Source organism: Salmo salar, chromosome ssa03 (genome assembly GCF_905237065.1).
Source record: "Salmo salar chromosome ssa03, Ssal_v3.1, whole genome shotgun sequence".
In the NCBI taxonomy this organism is placed as follows: domain Eukaryota; kingdom Metazoa; phylum Chordata; class Actinopteri; order Salmoniformes; family Salmonidae; genus Salmo; species Salmo salar.
Window position 1 is genome coordinate 17884226 of NC_059444.1, and position 16822 is coordinate 17901047.

Genomic DNA, 16822 nt, shown 5'->3' on the forward strand with positions numbered 1-16822 from the left:
ACACCTTAGCCAAATACATTTAAACTCAGTTTATGTAAACTTCCGACTTCAACTGTACATGAGGGACTGATTGAAATGTGGTGTGTTGTGAAACATGATGAAGACCCTTGTCCTGGTATTATACAAGATGTTGATGCAGAGAGCTGCGCTCTAGTCAAGACGATGAGTTGTGTGGGAAACAACGGATTCTTTTGACCAATGAGAGGACAATGTATGGTACCAACCAGAGAATGTGCTTGGGCTTGTCCCTCAGCCTCATCCAGTGACAAAATGGCATATGATGCTTGATTGCGCAGTCTGGGAGGAAATTTGCTATCTCGTTAAGCAATAGAGAGCATTGAGGGCAAAACCTAATCTTGAGTGTGCATACACCTGTCTCATGAGTCTGAATTAATAGACTGCAGCCAGTGAACAATAATGTGTTTAACGTCAACCAGTGTTTCCAACCTTGTACATGTATTTCTGCCTAATGCTTTGAATCCACATGTTTTCTAAAAGCTGCTTTAAGTTCTTGAGGTATGTAACCTTTGTGTTTCGAGGTTTTGAATGGTGTGTTCTATATCTTCAATCAAATTAAACATGTACAACTGTGATATTAAAATGTTTAATGGTATTTTTTCTATCAGTTGTTTTATATGAAATGTCATTTCCATCACACTCTCATTACCATCACGGTACATATTTTTGAGGAAAGGGTGTATTAAATTACAATTGATATTGATGATTTTTCCCATATGTGAACCTTATATGTTTGTTCTTAAGATTATTTTAGAAATTATGTAAAATATTCAGATTTTGATGTAGTAAATACATGTGAGTATCATCAAGGCATATATGGACATTTAGACATGACAATGACGAATGCATATAATTAAGAAAACTTCAATAGTAAAAAAAAGTGATACATTTAAAAAGAAAATGTTATATAAATACCTTAGGAACAATTACCGCAATTTCCTTTTCAACTAAAATAGCACATTTTATGGCATGTTGGTAATGACATTTCCCCTCGGGTATCTGGGGAAACCAATAGAAATATTTATATTCTTGAATAGTATGGTCTCAGCCACTATTAGATCTTATTTCCAGACAGAGTGAAGAAAATATTCAGATATAAAAATCAGTTTCAAGCGGTTTCATTTTCAAAAACATAAGTGCCTGTATTTGCAAAATCAACCATATACACTTTCTCGATCTGAACTTCTAATGTGAGTGGAACGGGTATGGCTTCGTGAAAATGATCAAGAGCAGCTGCTCACCGATTTTGACAGCTCCAACACAGTTACACATCCGACACCGACAATACATCTCTTAACCTGCTACATTAATCCTCCTAAACTGCTACGAAAAAGTCACTTCGGTATCGAAGTGCAGTGAAGAGTGTTTCCCCCACAACATCAGTTATGCGGGCGTTGGGTGTTGTATATTGCCGGTTAACGCTTGATCTGATTGAATCTAGGCCTTAGTGGGCCAAGTAAACAATGGTGTAAGTGATTCTTGTCGTTAGTTTTAGGCTCAGGTGCAAGCTGGTAACAACAGCAGACTGCTTTTTTCATTATTTACACACAACCAAGGCTAAGAGGTTACTAGTTCATCATTTAGAATTTTCAACTCATTCATTGTTTACCTGAAATTAGAGCCCATTGCGCTAATGCAGAGCCTTATAATGAAGTGTCAACTTGTGTAAGCCTAAACCCAATGGAGTGCAATTAGGGGTCAGCAGGGGTTTCAAACTAAACCCCTACTGCCATGTATCCACCCTGCGCCAACTGTAACCCTGTGCTAAACTGACTTTATAAAAATACAAGTAAGTCACCTACCAAGCCACACACTTGACAAACATTAAATAGTTTAGAACGCTTTGAGTCAGGTATTAACAATAGGAAGACAGGTTGAGTTCCATGTACATATATTGATATTCCATTTACATTATGAAGAGAGATGCTTAGACTGACATAGACAGGATCATTTTAAGTTCACTTGAGCATTAAGATTAAGTGTTATTTTTGAGTCATCCCTTTTTTGAGTCCATAAGAAAACCCAATTGGACAATTCAAATCCACTTATTATCGGATTTTCCTCTCCAGAGCAGTTGGCGATCTGTTAGTGGTTCTCTCAGGCAGCACTAGTCTAATCCTTCTGGGTGAGCCTTCTGCTGAGGACAGGTACTCCTGTAGAACAGGGGCGACTGCGGGGTTCATACTGTTGTTGTTGGAGAGACTCTCTTCATTTAGTGAGCCTGGACCTGAACTAGAACCCTGAGCAAGCTGAGAGATATTCTGCCCATTTAGTGATCCAGGACCCTGACCAAGCTGAGAGATATTCTGCCCATTTAGTGATCCAGGACCCTGACCAAGCTGAGAGATATTCTGCCCATTTAGTGATCCAGGACCCTGAGCAAGCTGAGAGATATTCTGCCCATTTAGTGATCCAGGACCCTGGGCAAGCTGAGAGATATTCTGCCCATTTAGTGATCCAGGACCCTGGGCAAGCTGAGAGATATTCTGCCCATTTAGTGATCCAGGACCCTGACCAAGCTGAGAGATATTCTGCCCATTTAGTGATCCAGGACCCTGAGCAAGCTGAGAGATATTCTGCCCATTTAGTGATCCAGGACCCTGAGCAAGCTGAGTTATATTCTGCCCATTTAGTGATCCAGGACCCTGAGCAAGCTGAGAGATATTCTGCCCATTTAGTGATCCAGGACCCTGAGCAAGCTGAGATATATTCTGCCCATTTAGTGATCCAGGACCCTGAGCAAGCTGAGAGATATTCTGCCCATTTAGTGATCCAGGACCCTGAGCAAGCTGAGAGATATTCTGCCCATTTAGTGATCCAGGACCCTGAGCAAGCTGAGATATATTCTGCCCATTTAGTGATCCAGGACCCTGAGCAAGCTGAGAGATATTCTGCCCATTTAGTGATCCAGGACCCTGAGCAAGCTGAGAGATATTCTGCCCATTTAGTGATCCAGGACCCTGAGCAAGCTGAAAGATATTCTGCCCATTTAGTGATCCAGGACCCTGAGCAAGCTGAGAGATATTCTGCCCATTTAGTGATCCAGGACCCTGAGCAAGCTGAGAGATATTCTGCCCATTTAGTGATCCAGGACCCTGAGCAAGCTGAGAGATAGTCTGCCCATTTAGTGATCCAGGACCCTGAGCAAGCTGAGAGATATTCTGCCCATTTAGTGATCCAGGACCCTGGGCTGGCTGAGAGCCGATCATGGCCCCCTGGTTGGAGTTGCCTCGAACTGACTGTGACAACAGCTGAACCAGTGAATTTACAGGTGAGCTCCCTGCATTGTCTGTATATAGTGAGGATGTGGGTGGGATGTTAGTCAGTAAAGATGGCGGACCTAAACGGCCTTGTCTACTCAGGCTTTGAGCCTGTGAGTTGCCACCATAAATGGTGTTCGGTGCAACAGTGTTTTGTAATAGTATAGAGTTTCCTCCCTGGACAGCAAGGTTACTGTAACTGGAAGTCCTTTCCATTCCTTTGAGGGGCTTTGCTGCTGACAGTTGTGGGCTACTCAATGTCCTCTGAAGAGTCAATCCATTGCCTAGGTAACCAGGGTGTTGGGGCACCTCAGGGATCGGTGCTTGGCCCTGTCCATTTCTGTATTGTTCCACCTGCTGCCCATTGGCTGAACTCCCACCAGCTCCGTTGAGGTATGACTGGTAAGGACTCACATTACTTGGTATAGGTGCTCCACCAGATTCCTCTGTTTCTCCTCCAGTTTTATTTTGTGTGACGTCGGTTTTCTGATCTTGAGCAGCTCTATTCTTCTTGGAATGGTCACCATTCGAGCCCTCCTGATGTTTTGATTTTGAGTTTGTCTTTTTTTGCTTGGAGGATGCATTGTTTTCCTGTGGCACTGGATCTTCTTCCTCTTGATCTCCATCATCATCTTCATTATCATCAGTTTCTTTAGACTTGCTGGTGGTAGATTTCTTTTTGGATGACTGATTGGCTTTGTTTTTGTGAGACGAGTTTCCTTTATTGGATTTGTCTGTTATTTTTTTAGACTCTTCCTGGTTGTGCCTTTTGCCTTTGGCATCTTTACCCCTCATTTTCAGTTGTTTTCGGTTCTTGGAGTCAGTTCTTTCTCTATCGCCCTGTTCTAGTCGCTTGTGGCTGTTTTTCCTTGGATGGACCTTGCTTTTCTTAAGAGGGTTAAGGTTGAGCTTCACTTTTAGTAAACCATCTGACTGGGCTTTATGTTTATGCCTTTTGGAGTGGTCCTCTCTTTCAAGACCATTATTCCTCACAGATCGTCCAATGCTTTCATAGCTCAGGATCTGTTTATCACCATTTTCCGCTTTCCTACAACTTTTAATCCTGTCATGTTTATCTTCCCTGTCATGGTTCATCCTTTGTACATCAACAACATGCACTCCAGATCTTTCCAAGTCAAAAGTCACACTCCTCTGCTTGCTTGCATGCTTTGCATAGATATCCATATTAGACTGGTTGTAGTTCATGCTCCTTCGGATGTTTAGCCTTGTCAGTGGGTTGTGGTTGGGAGAACCATCATACCCAGCAGATTCTCTTGCACTGTCATACAATACATCTCTGACTTTCTCCCCTGGCTGTCCATACTCATAGGTTCTGTAACAGTTCACACAGCTGACAGTTTGGGGTTGACAGTCAGGTACATTTCTACCATGCTCTGATTGCGAGTCCATTTCTGATGGTCTGTTGTCAAGGCCTATGTGATTTATAGGTCTTACCATCTCATCTTTTAGACTTTTATGTGTGGGCATGTTTCTATGTGCAGGTGAATAGTAACTCCTGCCACCAAATAGCTGGTTGTTGCCATTAGAACCATCATGGCTTTTTATATTTAAACTCTGCTGGTGATAGAGTAACTCCTCCTGACTAAGTATATGGTTGCTCTGACCCTGTGGTGGCCCGACCAATGACCTTTGACCGCTTAGATCTGTAAATGACAACAGGGAAAGAGAGTTAGACATCTGCAGTGTGTGTGTGTGTGTGTGTGTGTGTGTGTCTGCCTATAGTCTCATCACTGATATAATCCTAATCAGTCTATGCAGTGAAATATTAAATCGAAACATGCTCACCTTCTGTCTTTGATATCAGTGCTTGTTGGGGCACATGTCTCTTCCTCTCATCCCTCTCCTCTGTCATGGCCAGACTCTCCATCTTTTTGGGCTGGCCTCCTCCTTGTCTGAGCATGTGCAGGGCTGCCCCCAAGTGTCCATCTCCTACCCCCTGTTCCATTGCAGACCCACTGACTGCAGGGCCACAATGGGGGCATGTAAAATGGCCGCCACCTTTGCCTATTCTCAGGTCAAACATGGTTCTCTCCCTGTCCCAAGGTTGAAGGTGGCTATTGGGAATGATCAGCTTGGTTTCCAGTCCCATTTGAGCCATACGTAGGGCCACGTTCTCCCTGCTCAGATCCCACTGGGTGACTGTTTGGGTGGGAGCTGTCCTCCAATTCTCATCCTCCTCAGCGCCAGTCCTGTCTCTCCAGACCTTCAGGCTCTTGTTCATCCCCAGTTTGCAGTAAACGATGTACACCACAGCTAGGGTGAGTCCAACGCCACCTGTACGTTATTAGCATAGTTATGAGTTACAGCCGACTGATCTAAGCTTTATGTAGTGGGATAAAATGATAAAAACACTCTTTACTTTAAGTGTTGATACACTTTACGGAGTTGCATGATACAAAAGTCACATTGTCCTATACAATTTCATATATTTACCACTATTTGAGTAGAGAAAAGTTACGTGTGGCTAGAAAGCAGCCATGGAGGATCTAGTTTCTGAGGTACTGACCAGCAAAGCAGAAGGCTGCAGCCAGAGCCAGGTCTCTGGTATAACGCCGAGAGGAGATGGCGTTCTTAGCCTCAACCTGCACTGTGATGTTCTGATTTGTCGGAACACAGTTGGCCTCTGTCAGCTCCAGCACCGTCATCACTGCCGGGTTGTCAGCACTCACACACACCATCCTACGCCCGTTGAACAGTACCTGAACAAGAAGGTTGTTGTTATAGTAATCATACTGTTACAACAATGATAACAACACACATCTACATAGCACCTTTTATACAATATAGTTTATATACCATATACCATAAAGCACCTTTCTTATAATACTTGCAGGCAGCCAAAATATGTGTTAGCCCTAATTCAAAATAATAAAACATATTGGTAAAAAAAGGAATACAATAAATCAAAGTATAAAAAGAAAACAAGAAAAAAAAGCTCAAACAAGCAACAGAAGATAACCTTATCCGGAGCCTCCATATAGCTGGTGAGGAAAGATGCCAGCTCCCTCAGCTCACATGTACAGTTCCACCAGTTTAGTTCCAGGTTCAGACTAGACATCCACGATAGGTACGAAAACACCTCTGGCGGGGCGCTCCGGAGCTGATTCCTGGACAGATCCAGACTACGCAGCCCCAGCAGGCCCCGGAAGCTATCCCTCCCCAGATATGTGATCAGATTATCGGACAGATCCAAGGTCTCCAGCCCCTGGAGGTCTGCCGAGGCAAAGGTCGTGGCGTCCAGCCTGGAGAGGCGGTTCCCTTCCAACTGCAGCGTCCGCAGGGCCCTGGCGGCATGGAACCAGGAGCCATTGACCTCCCCGAAGGCGTTGTTCCCCAGCTTGAGGATCTCCAACCTGGGCAGCCAGGAAAAAGTGTCCCTCCCCAGGGCCTGGCTGGAGAGGTGGTTGTGGTCCAGGAGGAGGGTGTGGAGGACGGTGAGGTTCTGGAAGGCGTCGTGGGTGATGGTGGTGATGGCGTTGTGGCTGAGGGACAGCACGGTCATGCTGGACATGTCAGACAGGAAGTGGCGGTCCACAGACACGATGGAGCCGTCGGTCAGCATCAGGGCCTTGGTGGTCTCAGGGGCCTCTAGAGGTGGAAGAAAACACAAACCTGGTTGTTAATCATTACTGCTTTAATAGGGCTGGCTACACAGATAGGTGTTGACACCAAGAGTCAGCGTCTTTATGATAGCCATAGGCTAGTGTGGAACAAGACATTCCAACAAATCTTGTTCAAATGAATGCTATCATAGATCATTAGTAGAGAGTGATATTTCTTAATCTCAACTCGGCAGTCAATGCTCCTTCTTACCTAGGATGTTGGAGAGCTTGTAACAGATGACAGCATCTTCAGAACACACCACACAGGAGGCTGGACATGAGGAGGGTGCTCTGGGTATGTGTGATTGACAGCATCAACATCAGGAGAACACCTGGGTTTCACCAAGAGGACACACAACTGGTTAGCTTGGGAGGGGGAATGGTACAGTATATCAACATTTCGTGTCAGTATATTTAATATCTTAGTGGTTCACACATTCAATAGACCTATATTGTGAAGCATTCATCCAATACCTGAACAGCATGTGTAGAGAGAGAATATACCTTTCATGTGTTTAATATTGACAAATCGGTGTTGAAATGTTACGGTAGACATACTTCTCATGGTTTGTTATTGGCCAGGCTGCCTGGTGAGTTGGCTCTCCCATGTAAGTGGTCTCAGGGCCTCATCATCTTGTCTCAACTCCTTCCCATGTCTGGTCATACTGCTCCTACAGATATAAAAACCATAGTCTCAATTTTTTACATTTTTATAAAAAACATATTCAGCTCAGTAACAATTTTTATTTGTTTCACCTTTATTTAACCAGGTAGGCTAGTTGAGAACAAGTTCTCATTTACAACTGCGACCTGGCCAAGATAAAGCAAAGCAGTGCGACACATACAACAACACAGAGTTACACATGGAATAAACAAACATGCAGTCAATAATACAATAGAAAAAGTCTATATACAGTGTGTGCAAATGAGGTAGGATAAGGGAGGTAAGGCAATAGGCCATAGTGGCAAAATAATTACAATATAGCAATTAAACACTGGAGTGATAGATGTGCAGAAGATGAATGTGCAAGTAGAGATACTGGGGTGCAAAGGAGCAAAATAAATTAAATAAATAACAGTATGTGGGATGAGGTAGTTGGATGGGCTAATTACAGATGGGCTATGTACAGGTGCAGTGATCTGTGAGCTGCTCTGACAGCTGGTGCTTAAAATTAGTGAGGGAGATATGAGTCTCAAGCTTCAATGATTTGGTGATGACCTGAAATGAAATATACCTGCTGGAGTGCATGCTACGGGTGGGTGCTGCTATGGTGACCAGTGAGCTGAGATAAGGCGGGGCTTTACCTAGCAAAGACTTATAGATGACCTGGGAGCCAGTGGGTTTGGTGACGAATATGAAGCGAGGGCCAGCCAACGAGAGCATACAGGTCGCAGTGGTGGGTAGTATATGGGGCTTTGGTGACAAAACGAATGGCACTGTGATCGACTGCATCCAATTTGCTGAGTAGAGTGTTGGAGGCGATTTTGTAAATGACATCGCCTTAGTACTTTGCTCATTTAGCTTGTGTTGCTAAGAGACCAAACAAACTGGCTGGAAAGTAACGGTAACAATCGGAGATGAATGAAACATGCATGATGACCCCCCTGGAGTCTATTCAGTTCACCCATGTTACCTATGAGTGTTTATCTGAGTCATACAGTTGAAGTCAGAAGTTTACATACACCTTAGCCAAATACATTTAAACTCAGTTTTTCACAATTCCTGACATTTAATTCTAGTAACAATTGCCTGTCTTAGGTCACTTAGGATCACCACTTTATTTTAAGAATGTGAAATGTCAGAATAATAGTAGAGAGAATGATTTATTTCAGCTTTTATTTCTTTCATCATATTCCCAGTGGGTCAGAAGTTTACATACGCTCAATTAGTATTTGGTAGCGTTGCCTTTAAATTGTTTAACATGGGTCAAATGTTTTGGGTACCCTTCCACAAGCTTCCAACAATACATTGGGTGAATTTTGGCCCATTCCTCCTGACACAGCTGGTGTAACTGAGTCAGGTTTGTAGGCCTCCTTGCTCCCACACACTTTTTCAGTTCTGCCCACAAATTTTCTATAGGATTGAGGTCAGAGCTTTGGGATGGTCACTCCAATACATTGACTTTGTTGTCCTTAAGCCATTTTGCCACAACTTTTGAAGTATGCTTCAGGTCATTGTCCATTTTGAAGACCCATTTGCGACCAAGCTTTAACTTCCTGACTGATGTCTTGAGATGTTGCTTCAATATATCCACGTAATTTTCCTGCACCATGATGCCATCTATTTGTGAAGTGCACCAGTCCTTCCTGCAGCAAAGCACCCCCTGCCACCCCCATGCTTCACGGTTGGGATGGTGTTCTTCGGCTTGCAAGCATCCCCCTTTTTCCTCCAAACATAATGATGGTCATTATGGCCAAACAGTTCTGTTTTTGTTTCATCAGACAAGAGGACATTTCTCCAAAAAGTACAATCTTTGTCCCCATGTGTAGTTGCAAACCGTAGTCTAGCTTTTTTATGGCGGTTTTGGAGCAGTGGCTTCTTCCTTGCTGAGCGGCCTTTCAGGTTATGTCGATATAGGACTCGTTTTACTGTGGATAGAGATACCTTTGTACCTGTTTCCTCCAGCATCTTCACAAGGTCCTTTGCTGTTGTCCTGGGATTGATTTGCACTTTTCGAACCAAAGTACGTTCATCTCTAGGAGACAGAATACGTCTCCTTCCTGAGCGATATGACGGCTGTGTGGTCTCATGGTGTTCATACTTGCGTACTATTGTTTGTACAGATGAATGTGGTACCTTCAGGCATTTGGAAATGGCTCCTAAGGATGAACCAGCCTTGTGGAGGTCTACAATTTTTGTTCTGAGGTCTTGGCTAATTTCTTTAGATTTTCCCATGATGTCAAGCAAAGAGTCACTGAGTTTGAAGGTAGGCCTTGAAATACATCCACAAGTACCTCCAATTGACTCAAATGGTGTCAATTAGCCTATCAGAAGCTTCTAAAGCCATGACATCATTTTCTGGAATTTTCCAAGCTGTTTAAAGGCACAGTCAACTTACTGTATGTATGTTAATTTCTGATTTACTGGAATTGTGATAGTGAATTATAAGTGAAATAATCTGTCTGTAAACAATTGTTGGAGAAATGATTTGTGTCATGCACAAAGTAGATGTCCTGACCAATTTGCCCAAACTATAGTTTGTTAACAATACATTTGTGGAGTGGTTGAAAAACAAGTTTTAATGACTCCAATCTAAGTGTATGTAAACTTCCGACTTCAACTGTACATAGAAGAAACATTATCCAGATCAAGTCTTACCTGCAGGCCTAAATGGACCAGAGAATCCAACCAATATCATTGACCATTCACAGATCAGCTGCGAGTCCATTACAGATGAATAGGTTACTTCTACAACCAGTCCAATATAACATCATATAAGCACTCATTGTGCTTCAACATTTCAATGTTGACCAGCCCAGGTTACGGTAGTCACTCCTACTGTTTCACAGTCAACTGTCTGTGTTCGTATTGGAGAGGCTGGGTAAGGTTACCTGTGCTTCTCTGAGCATGCTCAGTTCGCAGGGCTGTTACCTGAGATGGCACCGGATGGGATGACATCACACTCACCCCTGACTTAACTTGTGCCTGACAGAGGTAAAAGACTGCACACGTCAACGCTATTATTTAATCTGGAAAAGGAGGCATTCCCTTCGTAATATTTTACAAAAATGGCATTCAATTAAAATGTTATTTTCAACATTTTTTCTTATTGACCCAATGCATTGAAATGACAACTTGGTTTAGAAATGCACATGATTAATCACGAAGATCACCGAAAGTGAGCCACTCCATCTTCGTCTGTGGCAAGATTTTAAGCAATTTTAATTCCATATGCATGAAACACATGTAATGTAATCAGAATTTCATCCCAATGTAAATCAGTAACATTTCACAGTAATCCTACAGCTGTTCCATTCACATGGTCAGTACCATCTTCCCAGAAGCCCCAGGGCAGTCTATGATGTCAATATGGGCCTGGTAGGCCATGTCCAGTGTGTACTGTTTTCCTACAGCAGGCTTCAGCCAACCAGCATCCATCCCTGCAAACAGGGCCGCGGCACACTCAGCCTTCTCTTCCTGTAGAGACAACAGAAGATACACTACCGTTCAAAAATTTGGGTCACTTAGAAATGTTCTTGATTTTGAAAAAAAAAAAAAAATGTTGTCCTTTAATTAAAATAACATCAAATTGATCAGAAATACAGTGAAGACATTGTTAATGTTGTAAATGTCTATTGTAGCTGTAAACGGCTGATTTTTTATGGAATATCTATATAGGCGTACAGAGGCCCATTATCAGCAACCATCACTCCTGTGTTCCAATGGCACGTTGTGTTAGCTAATCCAAGTTTATCATTTTAAAAGGCTAATTGATCATTAGAAAACCCTTTTGCAATTGTGTTAGCACAGCTGAAAACTGTTGTGCTGATTTAAAGGAGCAATAAAACTGGCCTTCCTTAGACTAGTTCAGTATCTGGAGCATCAGCATGTGGGTTCAATTACAGGCTCAAAATGGCCAGAAACAAATAACTTTCTTCTGAAACTTGTCAGTCTATTCTTGTTCTGACAAAATGAAGGCTATTCCATGTGAGAAATTACCAAGAAACTGAAGATCTTGTACAATGCTGTGTACTACTCCCTTCACAGAAAAGCGCAAACTGGCTCTAACCAGAATAGAAAGAGGAATGGGAGGCCCCGGTGCACAACTGAGCAAGAGGACAAGCACATTAGAGTGTCTAGTTGGAGAAACAGACACCTCACAAGCCCTCAACTGGCAGCTTCATTAAATAGTACCCTCAAAACACCAGTCTCAACATCAACAGTGAAGAGGCGACTCCGGGATGCTGGCCTTCTAGGCAGAGTTCCTCTGTCCAGTGTCTGTGTTCTTTTGCCCATCTTAATCTTTTATTTTTATTGACCAGTCTGAGATATGGCTTTTTTTTTGCAACGCTGCCTAGAAGGCCAGCATCCCGGAGTCGCCTTTTCATGTTGAGACTGGTGTTTCTAAGTGACCCCAAACTTTTGAATGGTAGTGTATAATTTACACTACAGAATGTATGATTTATAGAACGACCAGTGCCTGAACCAGCATCAATATTATACTAGGAATCTAGACTCTTACAACAGTAGCATAGGGTAAGGCAACACCAATGATGCTGGACTCTTTGGCCATTGTGTCTCGAGGGTTGATTTCAATGGGGCCTCTACTGCCAACAACCTAAACAACAAAAGAGGAAAACTGAGGAAGAATGAAGAATGAATAACCAATACATATTCAAAACAGTGGCTCTAAAAGTCTAAAATAAATTACACATGCTAACGTGACATATACTGACCGTCACTCTCCCCCCGTAGGCCAGCATCTGCAGGTCATTGCTGAGGTTCACGTTAGACAGCATCTCCACAATCACATTTACCCCTTGCCCCTTGGTAGCATCCTGTAAAAAAACAAATTGCCCAGACATAACTCATTAAGACAATCTGTGTTTACAAAAGCATCACCCCAGTTCTTAACCTGTTAGGGCTAGGGGGCAGTATTTGCACGGCTGGATAAAAAAATGTACCCGATTTAATCTGGTTACTAATCCTACCCAGTAACTAGAATATGCATATACTTATTATATATGGATAGAAAACACCCTACAGTTTCTAAAACTGTTTGAATGGTGTCTGTGAGTATAACAGAACTCATTTGGCAGGCAAACCCCTGAGACATTTTCTGACAGGAAGTGGATACCTGATGTGTTGTATTACCTTTAAACCTATGCCATTGAAAAACACAGGGGCTGAGGAATATTTTGGCACTTCCTATTGCTTCCACTAGATGTCACCAGCCTTTACAAAGTGTTTTGAGTCTTCTGGAGGGAGATCTGACCGAACAAGAGCCATGGAACGATGATGGCCCATTAGACACCTGGCGCGCGAGTTCATGTTGGGTACCCTCGTTCCAATACGTTATAAAAGAGAATGCATTCGTCCACCTTGAATATTATTCATGTTCTGGTTAAAAAAGGCCCTAATGATTTATGCTATACAACGTTTGACATGTTTGAACGAACGTAAATATATTTTTTCCCCTCGTTCATGAAGTGAAGTCCGGCGGGCTTAGATCATGTGCTAACAAGACGGAGATTTTTGGACATAAATGATGAGCTTTTTTGAACAAAACTACATTCGTTATGGACCTGTGATACCTGGAAGTGACATCTGATGAAGAGAATCAAAGGTAATGGATTATTTACATAGTATTTTCGATTTTAGATCTCCCCAACATGACGGCTAGTCTGTATCGCAACGCGTATTTTTCTGGGCGCAGTGCTCAGATTATTGCAAAGTGTGATTTCCCAGTAAGGTTATTTTTAAATCTGGCAAGTTGATTGCCTTCAAGAGATGTAAATCTATAATTCTTTAAATGACAATATAATATTTTACCAATGTTTTCTAATTTTAATTATTTAATTTGTGGTGCTGACTTGACTGCCGGTTATTGGAGGGAAACGATTTCCTCAACATCAATGCCATAGTAAAACGCTGTTTTTGGATATAAATATGAACTTGATAGAACTAAAAATGCATGCATTGTCTAACAATGTCCTAGGAGTGTCATCTGATGGAGATTGTAAAAGGTTAGTGCATCATTTTAGCTGGTTTTATGGTTTTGGTGACCCTGTCTTTGAATTGACAAAACATTACACACAACTCTTGTAAATGTACTGTCCTAACATACTCTAAATTTATGCTTTCGCCGTAAAACCTTTTTGAAATCGTAAAACGTGGTTAGATTAAGGAGATGTTTATCTTTCAAAGGGTGTAAAATAGTTGTATGTTTGAAAAATTTGAATTTTGACATTTATTTGGATTCAAATTTGCCGCTCTTGAAATGCACGTGCTGTTGATGGAGTGCACCACGGGTGGGACGCTTGCGTCCCACCTAGCCCATAGAGGTTAACTTATCCTAGGATAACATGTTAGAAATGTGAATATTTTTTTAATCTGTAATAACAAGTGTTTTATTTTACCCCCTCTGGTTTAGCAGCTAATCGGTGTCAAAGTAGCGCATAATAGCAGTTACCCACTGAGAGTCATACACAAAACATCCTTAAAATGTATTCAGGTCTATGGAGACTGCAACTATGACTCCTTCCCACCTACCATGATTTTGCTAGTATATCCTTCCTCTTTGTGGTTGAAGGCCTGGTGAGCTCCATTCCTCAGGACCAGCTCCAGTCCTTCTGTGGTTCCTGCTGTCCCCAGGACCCTCAGACCCAAGGCTCTGGCCATCTGACACGCTGCCACCCCCACCTGAAAAAGATACACACCACCAAGAAAAGGTCACAAACACTGGGCCCTAGTAAATCAACCCCCCAATAATACTTGTCATTAAGCAGTGCAATAAAGGTCATTTGGATTCATTTGATCTTTATTAAATGAAAATGGGGGAAAATAACTATAGCACAGACATTAAACAGAAGAGGGCATTGATCTTACCCCGCCGCTGGCTCCATGGATGAGTACTGTCTCGCCTGCTTTAGCATGTGCTCTGGAGCATAAGACACAATGGAGGATAAGACTCAGTCACTCATAATACTGTACACACACCCACAATCAAATACTTTATTAGTAAATAGACATACAGATTTTAATAATATAAGTCTTCTTTTGCAGCAGAGTCGATGAACCTCAACTTAATTGAACATCATATCGATTGTGATGCTGAGTCTGTCTAACCATGTCAAATCCAAAGAACTCAACCAAAACAATGGTGTAGGACCGGTGAGCCCTACGCACTTATACCCTGTCTCCCTGCTTCTGCACCCATCTTGTCATAAAAATAATCCATTCAGAATCCCGTTCTCCTTAAACAAAACAAAAAAATGCTGGTGTCTTACTTATGGAAGAGAGCTCTGTACGCTGTGCAGTAGGGGATCCCAATGGCAGCTCCCTGTTTGTAGTCTAAGGGGTCTGGCAGGCGGTGGACACAGTCCTCAGACACAACAGTGTATTCAGCATACCCTCCTGTCTCTGTGGCGGTGGTGAACACACGGTCACCAGCCTGAAAGGTAAAATAGACCAGACTTCCACTCCAGCAACTAATGGTATAGTCATACACAACCTCAATATGAACACATTCACACAATGACTACTCATAGTACTTCAGTCTATATAATCAAGGAGTGTTCAAAGCAAAATGTTGGTAAGCAATTACTTCCTCACAAACTACACATGCCGCATGAGAATAGTTACTCATTACCATCAGTGATCATCGTGTTACTGGTAGCCTAGGGATGGATGGTACAGTAAGATTAGCACCTGTAAGAGTTGGACTCTGTCTCCGACAGCTTCCACAACCCCGGACACATCAGTCCCTGGAGTGTAGGGCAGGCTGGGCTTCCTGGCGTAGGTCCCAGAGCGGATGTAGGTCTCCACAGGGTTTACTCCACATGCATGCACATGGATTAGCACCTGGATAACACACAGGCTGTTTCATACATAGAGAACATTCTGCAGAACTAGAATTAAGTAACATAATACAACTTATAAAACAGCTACAGGTAGAAGTGCAATACATGTAAAAGGTATCCATTGTCCTTTGCACTTTACAGTTATCAAGAGTAATAGTAAGTTACAAAAGTTTTTGAATGATTTCATTTACCTGTTTCTGACCTGGATTTGGCACAGGTATGTTGGAGCAGAGTTTCAAAACTGAAGGTCCTCCAAACTCACTCACTCGAATGGCTCTCATTAACTTGGGCGTTGTTGCCATCTGCACACAAATAGATTAGCTAACTAACTAAAACCTTTACATGCAGCTTACATTAGCTGGCAAGTAGTAACGTTAGTAGACACACGAGTGGCTTATGGACTTTGGACATTGCAGTGGCATTAGCTAACTAACGTTACCAAACGAGCCACTGCACTGTCTGGTTACCTAGCTAACTTATCACTTCAGTAGGACATTTGAGTACAAATACTATAATGTTTCTAAAATACAACTAGCATACATTTTATATCAAGGCAATGAAAGTCGAAACGGACTCACCATTTATGCAAGGAAGATGTCAGTGGTTTCTGTCCCAAAATAATTACCCTCACGGTGGCGACAGCATGACATTATAAACGTCCGAATTTGACACTCTCCGCCACCGTAAAACGCTTTTCTCATTTGATAAATATTGCACTTCATTCAAAACATTAGGCAGGAAGAGGGAAGATGGCGGAAGTGGATGCTGAGTTCGAATCTTGCAGCGCGTCGGGAAAGTTTGGCGAAGACGGATAGTAGTTTCGAAAACAGGAACAAAAATTAATTTGTCTAAGATTCCAGTGAAGGTTACGTGTGTGAATTATAATGAATCGCATCTTCTTGGGATGCGTTTGTTTAGTAAGGATGCATATGTGGGAAACGCCTTTGAGGTGTCGAAAATTGTAAGGTATGCGCTTGGAAAAGTGGAGTCTGTCAGAGTGACCAGGAGTGGTTTTATCTTGATTCATTATTTTTCTGAAGGGCAGAGGAAGATTGCAGTGGGCCTCAAAATAATCACGACAACAGAAGTTTTGAATTGTTGTGTAGAGCACCCGTAAAAGGAGTCATCTCAGGGGTAACATGTATGATGTTCAAAATTCCTGGTGTGGTTGGTGCCCGGTGTCATGTAAAACTCCTGTTATGTTCCCCAGTTTCTGTGTTGTGGTTTGTGTATAATCATGTATGTATTTCAGGAAATGGATTCCTGAAATTCTCTACAAGCAGCTGATTGGTCAATCAACATTGATGATTGGAGAGCTGACCCCGCCCCCTCGTCAGGACGCAGCTGTCTCCAATTACTAACTTCTTCTGAAGCTATATAAGCCCCAGTTCTGTTGCT

At 42.5% G+C, this 16822-nt stretch overlaps 2 protein-coding genes across 3 annotated transcripts; both read right to left on the bottom strand.

Moving 5' to 3' along the window:
- Positions 1–590: 590 nt before the first annotated feature.
- Positions 591–10434, bottom strand: lrrc53 (leucine rich repeat containing 53). Its single transcript, XM_014190267.2, has 7 exons — positions 10221–10434; positions 7460–7572; positions 7113–7233; positions 6259–6887; positions 5806–5998; positions 5085–5573; positions 591–4942 (listed from the first exon to the last, which is right to left on the bottom strand). The coding sequence occupies exons 4-7, from the start codon at positions 6859–6861 to the stop codon at positions 2067–2069; spliced, it is 4161 nt and encodes a 1386-aa protein (XP_014045742.2). The 5' UTR covers positions 6862–6887; positions 7113–7233; positions 7460–7572; positions 10221–10434; the 3' UTR covers positions 591–2066.
- Positions 10435–10573: 139 nt separating this feature from the next.
- On the bottom strand, positions 10574–16178 carry cryz (crystallin, zeta (quinone reductase)). Of its 2 annotated transcripts, NM_001140848.1 has the most exon segments (9): positions 10575–11039; positions 12085–12180; positions 12299–12400; positions 14115–14264; positions 14451–14502; positions 14852–15015; positions 15273–15425; positions 15616–15726; positions 16003–16057. In NM_001140848.1, coding segments are annotated over 9 exon segments (993 nt in total). In that variant the 5' UTR covers positions 16006–16057; the 3' UTR covers positions 10575–10877.
- Between the last annotated feature and the right edge of the window lie 644 nt (positions 16179–16822).